General features: G+C 41.6%; 1 protein-coding gene across 10 annotated transcripts in view; it reads right to left on the bottom strand.

Annotated features, from left to right (window-relative positions):
• Window positions 1-2,686: 2,686 nt before the first annotated feature.
• TTC8 (tetratricopeptide repeat domain 8) overlaps window positions 2,687-11,277 on the bottom strand; it is a 65,381-nt gene continuing 56,790 nt past the window's right edge. For 9 of the 10 annotated variants that reach the window (XM_048854114.2, XM_048854113.2, XM_048854116.2 and 6 more), the window contains 3 exons: window positions 11,111-11,233; window positions 7,260-7,343; window positions 2,687-5,877 (listed from right to left, as the gene is read on the bottom strand). In XM_048854114.2, the coding sequence (XP_048710071.2) occupies window positions 5,761-5,877; window positions 7,260-7,343; window positions 11,111-11,233 (324 nt within the window). In that variant the 3' untranslated portion in view covers window positions 2,687-5,760. The remainder of the gene's footprint in view (window positions 5,878-7,259; window positions 7,344-11,110; window positions 11,234-11,277) is intronic. The other variant, XM_048854117.2, reaches the window with a different exon arrangement.

The raw sequence follows: 11,277 nt of genomic DNA, 5'->3' as shown, positions 1-11,277 counted from the left end.
CCCAAAACACCCCTAGTCCCATTCATAATCCTAAACATTCATGGCTTTTAAATAGCTTCTAGCGTTAGCAACTTGAAGGCTGTTGTAAAGACTGATTGATGAGTTGGCGGTATAATGATGGCCTGAGCAGATCTGGCTTGGTGGCAGGTGTCTAAATGGAGATTCCCTTGAGATCTTGCGGTAACACTGGGATTTAGTGTGCATGACCTACTAATATACCATTAGCAATAATATCTTGGGCATCATTGTGAATAGCACCATTTTCTGGAATGCCAACTCCCCACTAGGTGAGACTGACCCATTCTCCCCCCACCCCCACCCCCCTCCAGATGACTGGAAAAGAGTGGGGATTATATAGGTCCATGCTGGTGTGGGAAAAGTCCTTTTATCTGGACCAGGGGGCGCATCACACACCCTCCCAGACACAAAAGTGGTGAAATACTGGGTTTTGTCAGGATCCACTGTGGGCATTGTGCTAGATGTGTCTTTCTTGGGGGACTGGGAAGGAATTTTTCCTTCACTGCTGGATTGGCCAAGGGAATTGGGGGGAGGGGCTTAGTTGGGGGATAAACATGAAATGGAAGTTAGGCTATAGTGTTGCAGGGGGCCGATGTCCTGTGCAGGTACTCCACAGAGCAGGGATATAGATAAAATGGATTGGTTAAGGATTTAAAGGTGGTATTCTTTACAGGAAAAAGAGATGGGGAAGTTGGGGCTCCTATGACTGGTATGGCAGGAAACCAGTCCCCGCTACTTTATAGCCCCACATTTGGGGTGGGGGGCTGGTAAGCAGCGTTCCCTCTACTTTTTCCCCAACATGCAGAATTAATTTTATGTGCACCAATAAGGAGGTGATGTGTGACACATCACCTTATTGGTGCACATAACAAAATTAATGTGGTAGGAGTGGGGCGGAAGGGTTTGGAGTGTGGGAGGGGGCAGAGGGCTGGGGTGCAGGCTCTGGAGTGGGGCTGGGGATGACGGGCTCAGGGGTGGGGCAGAGGGTTGGGGTGGGGAGGGGGTGCAGGCTCTGGGGTGGGGCAGAGGCTGAGAGGTTTGGGGCACAGGCTGCCCTGAGGCTATGGCGGGGAGAGAGGACTCCCTCCAGTAGCACCTGGACTGGGCAGGGGGATAGGTGCCTTTCCCCACCACGGCAGCTCTGGGATTGGGGCTGTGGGAGGGGCACCCATCCCCTGGCTGTGGCAGGTCAGGGGCCTGGGTTTGGGCAGGGGCGCCCATCCTCTGGCTGTGGCAGGTCAGGGGCCTGGGTTCAGGCAGGGGCGCCCATCCCCTGGCTGTGGCAGGTCAGGGGGCTGGGTTCGGGCAGGGGCGCCCATCCCCTGGCTGTGGCAGGTCTGGGGTGGGGTTTGGGCCCGGGCACCCCTCATCCGGCCGTGGCAGGTCTGGGACTGGGCTCGGGCCAGGGAGGGGTGCCCCTCATCCAGCCACAGTAGGTCCGGGGCTGTGTTGGGGATGGGGGGAGGGGTATCCATCACCTCTCTGCGGCAGGTCCAGGGCTGGGCTGGGTTGGCACTGGGAGAGGGGCACCTATTTCCTGGCCATGGCAGGTCTGGGACGGGGTTGGGTTGGGGAAAGGGGTGCCCCTCCCCAGCTGCGGCAAGTCCCGGCTGGGCAGGCAGGTTCCCTGAGCACCTGTTGCATGGCAGTGCAGCTTACGGGGAACTTAGATGGTGAGGTCCCAGCTGTGGGTTGGCTGGAGACCAGGACAGGTAAGGGGGAGGGCTGATGGAAGCCCCCAGGTATATACTGAAATGATTATTGAATTACCTGCACTGTACACTTTTATCTGCTGGGTACTCCCAGACATTTAAGAATAAAGTTGTGGCCTAATTAAACCACATCCAGTGTCTCCTGTGCTCCTTCCAGCATAGCTGAATAATGCTGGCTGGATACCGGTGGGGGCTACTGGTTAGAGGAAAAACAATTGCTATGTTACAGAAATGCTGCTTACACTATTAAGGTCATACTGTCCTTACTTGATTTTCCTGCAGAGACAGATACTGTTTCTGATGCATTGTGTTATGTTACGTCATACTAAATTAACTGATGGTTGTTTTGCCCCAGGGCCGGCCAATTTGTCTAACATTTTTAAAAAAATTGAAATGTTCCTCTGTGACTAACAGCCTGGCTTATTCATCTGCTGTTTTCAGTGTGGTGCTGCATTCTGATTACCACATTCGATCTAATTAGTAGTGTGTTAGTCATGAGCAAATATTGGAATATCCCTGCTTTGGGACATCAAAGGGTCGCAAAGCAAACAGCTACTGACTTTTGGGCAAACAAACCTGAATGGAGTATACAAGATATATTTGGAGTGGCTTCCAAATGCTCCACATTAGAAAGCTAAGAGATTTTAATCCCTGTTTAGAATTTGGTGTTCACTTTTATTCACAAGCCTGTTTACGTTGCCTTTAATTACTGTGTATAGTTTAGCATCCATGTAGATTTAATTGTACTGCCCATATTTGATCTCCCCACAATAAATGAAGGAACAGATTGGACTCAGCCATATTATTTTAAGTAAATAATACCTGTTTAAAGAATTATTCAAGTATATAAACTCAGATGTAGCAGTCACTATAAGTATGTTTGGTCCCAAACTCAGTCACTTACCCCCAATGAATTGCACTTTAGATCGCTCACCAATGACAACACTTGTAGCCAATTCTATAATAAAGTATAGAAAGATTTATTAAGTTGGAAAAGGAAGCAAGAGAGTTACTTAGAAGGTTTAAAGCAGATAAAAACATATGCACAAATGAGGTACAATCTTAAGTTTCAAAAAGTAATAGAAGCTTCTATAATAAGCAAGCCTTATATGTTCTTTAGGACAAACCCAGACTAAGTACTGGGGATCTCTTGTTTATGCCTCCACCTCCCAGAGTGCAAACAGCAGAGAGATACTGTTCCTTCTTGGTAGGGGTTGTTATCCCTCTCCTTCCTTGTGCTCTGAGCTGAAAATTCGGCTGATGGGAGGAATCCACTTGCATGATTCCTCTTCATGGTGGGGAGGGCAAAATAACAAACAACTTTTGTTTTCTGTGGTCCCACAATAGTCCATCTGGTCTCGATGAACCTTGCCGGTTGGGCAGGATGTGACACCTTTTGTTACAGATCAGCACTTTGGACCACTTCATGTCTCTCTACTTTCTGGTGATTTACACAGTCAAAGGCTTACAATACAATCGTTCAAATATTACCTTACAATAGGGGATACAGAGGTTATCAATGAGATTAACGCATGCGGCAACTCAAACAGTTTCTTACAATTCTAATACCTATTTTAACAACCCAGGCGAGCCCAACTGATTCCAGCTATGTATTTCATTGTCCCATTGAGGTATGGGGACCTAGGCATGAGATGGCACCTTGGCTTCCAGCATCACAAACAGAATTAAAATAGGTTGTGTGGTGGGCTTAAGTTCCATGGCAGTAGTGAGCTGCCAGTTATTTCAGAAGTACTGTTGCCTGAGCGATGGAAACAAACTGAGAGGTTTGGGTGGGAGGGGGTGGTCTCATCAAGTGTTCTCTGTAAGGTTTTTTTAAACAAACTAAGGTTTTGCCATATCAATCTTTCTGAAAAAGCTGGGAGACTGAAATACTGTGGGTCAGATTCTCCCTCTTAAATCAAAACTTCCAATTGAGCTGTATAGGAAAAATTCATTCATGAGGACAGAAGCAGAATATGTCGGAGGAATCTGTCACTATTATCAGACTTTTACTTCTATAAAACAGTAAACACAGAAGGGAAAAGGGATGAAAACTACCAAGTCGTTCCTGACATTTTCAGTAATTGGCCCCCCCTCAGGAATTATTGCTGTAGAGGATCCTTCAATTTTGCATGTGATTTAAAAAAAAAATGGTGGCAGATGCACACAAATGGGAAGTAGATAAACAGAACTATTTTAAAATGCAGAGGAAAAAAGAGATCATCATATTATACCTTTAACAAATATTCTAGCCACCCTAATTATGGTAGCATTGTTAAACACTGAGTGGAATTTGCAAGAGAGTCTAGGTGCTGCAACACTCAGCATAGCAGCGCCTAACTTGTAGGGGCCCTGTCACCAAAAATAATTCATGACCCTGAGGTAGGCACCTCAGCTCTCCATACAATACATGGGGGGAGAGAGGTGCCTAAGAATGGGATTCACAAAAGCCAGCCTGCTGAGTGGAGAGCTGCCTAGGCTAGCCAATAGGCCACTCCCCTCTCCTCAGCATTTCTAAGTCCCCCTGCAAAGGGAATTAGGTGCTTATCCCCACTTTGGATTCACAGCTGTGAATACTCTCCTGGAGTTAGGCACCTAAGCCAGGTCAGCCCTTTCTCAGGGAAAAACTGAGGAGGAGATGGTGTCATTATTTTTAGCTCAGTGGTAAGGATACTCAGCCAGGTGGGAGATCTGTGTTCAGTTTCCCAACTCTGCCTGAGGTGAAGAAGGGGGTTTCCCCTTGGCCAGGAGAGTGCCCTATTCACTGGGCTATGGGGTATTCTGGGGCAGGTCTTTCTAAATCTCTCCTGTTGAAACTGGTCCCCACTGTGTGTAAATAATTAAATATGCATTTGAGCTGAGGTACTAGAATATGGGTCTCCCTCCTCCCAGTTAGTGTCCTAATCACTAGGCTGTAGTTATTCTTTCTCTCTGACCCAATGCAGACAGAGTGGATCAGCTTCAAAACATCCATTTTGTCTGGGTTTAGGTGCTCCGAGCATACCTACTAGACCAGGCCCAAGGGCAACAGGCAGAGGCCATGTCTAGTTTAAGAATCCCACTGGGGTTTGGGTGCGAGTTAGATGCTGAGTTGCAGGCTGGTGTCAGGATTTGAGGCTACTGTGAACCTGTTTGGTGCTTTGGAGAATTTAACAGTGGAAACTTAGGTGGAAAGCTTAGGGACTATGGACACCTACAGGGTTAGGAGGTTTGTGATGGCCAGTGGCACCTAAATGTTGGATTAGGTCCCTAAAGTAGCAATTAGGCACCTATGTCCCCCTTGTGAATCTGACACTCAAGCATCTGTCCTCTTAATATATTACTATGGACCTAATCCTTGGACTTTGTTCTGTTAGTGAGAGAGAAGCATGCACATTATGCTATTAATGCCAATTCTACTAGATTTCTCAAAATCCTTTCTTTCTTGAAAGTAAGTATAAGGAAAACTGGAAGCAATATGAATAATATAACAACGGAAACAAATCAAAATTTATTTTATATCACCCGAATGTAAAGGAAAATATATAATGTTTCTGCTTCAAATAACAAGGAATTTATTCATAAACTGTACTCATAAGAACTTAATACACAAACTAATCAGTAAGAATGTACAGTATCAAAAGCCATGCTGGAAAGACAGACATGAAACCTTTTTGCCTTAATGCTGCACTGTCAAAGAGGAACATTAAAAACTTGCCAAAACGTCAGGAAAAAATCCTTTAAAATGCTTCCTGAATATTAAATGGCGAATTGCCTGACACTATTATCAGATAGTTGCAATATCTTATTCTTTACTCAGAAATAAATACAATGTATGTTCTAGCCACATGTAAAAAGTGAAATGTCTTGCGTACTGTTACAAGTCAGTTCAGAATTTTTTAAATGTTCCCTGGTACCCAAACCAAACACAGGCCTTTTAAGAAGGAGGGTTTGTTCCTATTAAATTCTCAGCTATCATTTTGTAAAATGTATTTTGTAGTATCTCAGATGTAAAATCATTTGAGCTATTTTACATGACAGAAATATAGCATCAAAGCATGGCGAAGTGCTGTTTTAACTGTTTGATGAGCTGTTGTGTATCAACATGACCTGGAAATGCTTCCTTTGACTTCTGAGCAGCTATATAACTCCTCTGGAGATCTCCAACCTGCAAGACACATACACAAACACTCTTGTCACAAACAGTGCACTATTTATTGCATGTACTCTGAGCAGCACACTTTTTGATGCCATGACACTTCCTCTACAAGTGTCCAAGTAAACTGGTCTCAAGACTGAACAAATAAGTTTGATTATAGGCCTAAAACCTCTAGTACAAGTGAGGGCCTTTGGATAGAAAAGGACAAGGTGCTGCAGGAGACCTCTATGTAACCTCTGACCCATAGAACACAGCACTGTGATGACCTCATCAGAAAGACCTTCAGAGGGAGGTTTTGAGAATAGGTGGGCTGGAGTCCTGGCTAGAAAGGCTATCGCTACTTGTATACCAGAGTATTACATTGGGTGTAGGGGTTACATTAGCAGGCTGCATACACAGCTGGTCTGCTCTACCACCTGTAAAGTTCCCCTGTGCACAGCCTATATAAATAGGCCACATGTAGAGACCAGGATACAGTCCTTAATCAGGAAGTATGGCAAATCATTTTTACACTTTAAATCTTGTGCTTTACAATGGAGAGGGTACGTTTAAGAATGAGTGGGTTATTCTCACTTTAGTGTTAGTGGGCTGCCCACATAGCACAGACTTGCATCTGAATCAGTCTTCAAAGTGAAGGCAGAGGCAAAGAGCAAGTTGTACTTGCAAAACATTTCAAGACCTGTACATACTACTCTTTTTAATACCAATGAGATTGTAATAGATAATGGGCATGGGTTTAAGAAAAAGTTTTCTCACGTTAGCTCGTCTTGTCTACAGTACTTGATTCAAAACTTGTTTCCTACACATACTCTAACAATTGTCACCCTTATTTTCAGTATAGATCAGGATAGCTCTTCTGCATTTTTCTTTCAAACTAAGTGAACAAAAGATAAATTACCAGTTCAATAACTGAAGTGTGTCTTATGACAGAAGTTAATAAAAAGCAAAAAAGTCAAAGGCATTAAAGCTGAAAAATATTATATTCCAGTAACAGGTAAAATTATGGCATAAACAATTTTAACATTCTTTTCATTGTTAAGAAATCATAATCAGATGCTATTTTACTACTTAATATACAAAATGATCAAATAACTATACAGACCACAAATGAAGTGAAAATTCTATAGTTCAGTAAATTTATGTAAATTCAAGGAATTACTAAAATTAATACATAGCTAAAGGTCTTCAAAATAGAAACTTTCATTCTCAGAAGAAATAATTTGATGGATGGTGTTTGAATTCCAATCCCTATGCATTACAGTGTAGACATACAAGTTTACTCTAAAGGGTAGAAGCTTTGCACTTTTTCTTTCACCTATCTGGAAACTTGTTACATACAAACAAAAACTTGTTGAGCTTTCAGATGACAGAAGAAGAAAACAGTACATTACCTGGTCAGAAAGTGCTGCAAAATTGAAATGGGGCTCATACATATGAGGTGCTAAAGATGAAGCAGTCTGCAGCAATGCTCTTGCCTACACACATTAAAAACAAGACTATATTGAAACATGTGAATGGCAGTGGGACGAGAGAATGAAGAGAAAATGTGTTATCTGTTCTGTGAGGACATGATCTTGGATTGTCTCATAAGTCTTTACTAAGAAAGTCATCTTAAAATACACATGAGCAATATTCACCACTCTATAAAGGCATAATACAATTTAATAGCATTGAAATTAATGGGATCCTTGCCTGTGTTAACAGGGCAGAGTTGGAGCTTTAAATAGGCAATTTAGTACTAAATACCAAATAGAACATATTCCTCAAAAAAGGGGGAAACTCTGAGAAACTGATCTAAATTTCTACTGGAGTTGGAGCTACTGTCTATTAAAACACTGCCTAATGCTCTGGAGTATTCAGCATAGTTGAAAACCTAAAATCTGATCTCTTGAAAATGACATTTTTCAGGTTTACAATGTCCTAGTGTGTATTGTTTTTATTGGGAGTTTTATAGTTTTCTTTTCACTTACTTTGCTGTTAGCTCCCCTAAAATTCCAGAATCCTGAGCTGGATGAAATACAAATGAACATGTATCTGATATTATGCTATTCCCCCTGCATTTTCCCTGAAGCATTGTTCCAGTGAGCTGGCCAGGGAATGAAATTGACAAGAGTTCTGCTCTCTGCAGTGCTTGGAGAGCAGAATTCTCATCATTCGCTGTCCCCTGCAGGCTCACAAGAACAGATCCGACAGGAATTGCTGAAGGATGGTGAGAGGTGCACGTACTCCATACATCCATACTTTCAAATGATCCAGCATTCTGATTTGCTCAGCCTAAACAGCTGAAGTTTTTCACCCTTTTTGGAGAGCTGATGATTTTAAAACAAACGAACCCCTACTTGCACGAAAAGTTTGGGGGTGTGTGGATTTTTAAAACAAACTGTTTGGGATTTTTTGAGGTTGTGAGGTTTGAAAGTGTCCCACTAAATGTTGAACAGGCTGCCCAATAGCCATCCGAAGTAATCCTTTTAAGTGACAGATGACTATAGTATTAAACTAGTGAAAAATAACGTGTGTGTGTGTTTCAGAGTAACAGCCGTGTTAGTCTGTATTCGCAAAAAGAAAAGGAGTACTTGTGGCACCTTAGAGACTAACCAATTTATTTGAGCATGAGCTTTCATGAGCTACAGCTCACTTCATCGGATGCATACCGTGGAAACTGCAGCAGACTTTATATATACACAGAGAATATGAAACGATACCTCCTCCCACCCCACTGTCCTGCTGGTAATAGCTTATCTAAAGTGATCATCAGGTTGGGCCATTTCCAGCACAAATCCAGGTTTTCTCACCCTCCACCCCCCCCCACAAATTCACTCTCCTGCTGGTGATAGCCCATCCAAAGTGACAACTCTTTACACAATGTGCATGATAATCAAGTTGGGCTATTTCCTGCACAAATCCAGGTTTTCTCACATCCCCCCACCCCCATACACACACAAACTCACATGTATGTGTGTGTGTACACATACATCATATATAAACTGAATTAATATACAGTGAGATGAAAGTAATGCCATGAATGCAACACAAAAGTAAGTTCTACTTGTGAATACTTTCCATTTTTTAATAGGAACTTTGTGGACATTTCAAATAAAATGTACTCTAACAATGATCTCCATAAAATAGTTTTCTGCTATTTTGAAAAAAACGCTATTAACATTAAAGCTTAGCACCCAAGTTGGGCTTTTGAGTATGCATTACGATGAGGTCAAATTATGGAATAACTTGTTTCTCAAATACTGTCAATTTATTCTACCATCCTAGATAAATTTACTATATTTGAGTTTTTCATTTTTATACTTAAAATAATTTACTTTTCATAAAGGTCCTGAATATTTTTGAGTAATTTATCTTTGCTATTCACTTAAATTTTGTCAGCACACATACTGTACTTTTTTCTTTTCAGTCATTGGATTAGTTTTCTTTAGGTGCAGTTCAGGGGATTAAACAGTTAATTATGTATATTAGCAAGTCTTCACTGTTATTCTTACACAAAGTATTAACTAAATTACTGGAAAATGTTTGGTGTGGATGGGTATTAAACTGAAAAATGCCAACTTGAAAATTAAAGTTAAAAGCAACTGAAAACAGGGAATTAGGCTGGAAATGCATATCCAGCCTTAATTATAAACAGTACCCCCCTCTTTCAGTATAATTGGACTAAGGCTCCACCTGGGATATAAATTTATGTATGTTGACTGATTGGGAAACAAAGTAAAATTGAACTTCATCGGTCACAGCAAAGATCAGCATGAGGGTATGTTAAATGTTACCATGGTGATTGCTAGGATACTTGTATAATGTTAGCTCTATAAATGACTTGCTGCTTCGGAACAGATTTACTTAAGTACTGTATATTATTCTGTAGTGTGTGTGTGTGTGTGTGTATGTAATATATAAATCCACCAAACCAGCTTTGCTGTTCAAATGAAAAGATTCAGTTCTTACTGAGGGCCTATTCTGACTGACTTTCCAACCAATGTAGGTTTGACTTTCATGTGATTTACAGGAAGAAGTAGTAAAATGTGTGTGTTCTAACAGAGACAAGGTGGGTGAGGTAGTATGTTTTTATTGGACCAACTTCTGTTGGTGAGAGAGACAAGCTTTTGAGTTACACAGAGCTCTTCTTCAGGTCTGAGAAAGGTACTCAGTGTCACAGATAAATACAAGGTAGAACAGATTAAACATAAGGAGTTAACACATTGCGAGATCATTCAAGATGAAGAGGGCTGTTAATGCCTCTGCAGTCATAGGACGAAGGAGGGTAAGTGTTACAAATTGTTGTAATGTACAGATTATTCCAACATGCACATCATCTATATTTCGCTACACTAAGATATACGTGCAATATGCTATGGTACTCCTAGGTTGGGCAACTAGATGTCCCAAGCTCTCACTGACTTAGGGTGCATTGCAAAGAAAGCCTTACAGGAAGGCATTCTGTTCCTGTACAAAACTTGCTCCAATATAGTGTACTGCCTTTTTTCCTTATTATAAACACTCACTTATGTACAAAGTGGAAAAAAATGCTGCTATCCAGTTACGTTCAGGGTTCCTCTTTTGCCCAGGGTAGTGGCATATTCTTGTCTACTGTAATTTTTCTATATAATTTTCCAATGCCTTAGCATGGAACATTATTATTTATTTAAGCCAATGGTCACACTCTAATATGAATGCTTAACTCAGAAAAATCTCAAGGTAGCCTTTGTGATTACAATGCATAAATAAATACTACTGGCTGTATGTAATTTTAATGAGGCAATCTCTTCATCACCTCTTTGTAGAAGAAATCCCTTGGCACCTGATAATGGACTCTTTCACCTATCTCTGTCAAGCAGTATATTCTAAAAGAGTGTTCAACGTATTGAGGCGATAACTACAGGATAATTTGTTTGCTCTAATTCAGGCCATAGCATTTTTATCCTCTTTTACCTTTGGGATACCATTTTACCTTCAGAAAACCCTAGTTTGCCATAACTGTCAACAGCACATGCTGTGAAGGCATTGCAAATGTTGCTTGTCTTCAACCAGCCACTCGAGGGTGTATGAGGACATAGTCTAGTGGTGCATGGTATGAAAATCCAGAGGCTACTTCAAAACATGCATCTGAGTTAAACTTTGCTGACAAGCAAGCCATCTGGCTGGCTTCTCACTCAACTGAAATTTCCTTGAAATCAAGATTCTAACCACAGGAGGTTCAAAGCAAGCATCTCACATAGCTTTAGAGTTTAGCACCAACCTGCTCAACATGACCCCTTCGTAGCTCCAGCACAGCCAAGTTGTTATAAGCTTCTGCATGGTCATTATTATTGGCTAGGGACAGCTTGAAACACTGGTAAGCCAAGTTCAGGTCACCTATTCCCTAAAAATACCAACAGAGTTTTCCACTCAACAAAAAGTTTGACA

The sequence above is a fragment of the Caretta caretta genome, chromosome 6 (assembly GCF_965140235.1).
Source record: "Caretta caretta isolate rCarCar2 chromosome 6, rCarCar1.hap1, whole genome shotgun sequence".
Taxonomy (NCBI): Eukaryota; Metazoa; Chordata; order Testudines; family Cheloniidae; genus Caretta; species Caretta caretta.
This window is presented reverse-complemented; position numbering and strand designations above follow the sequence as displayed.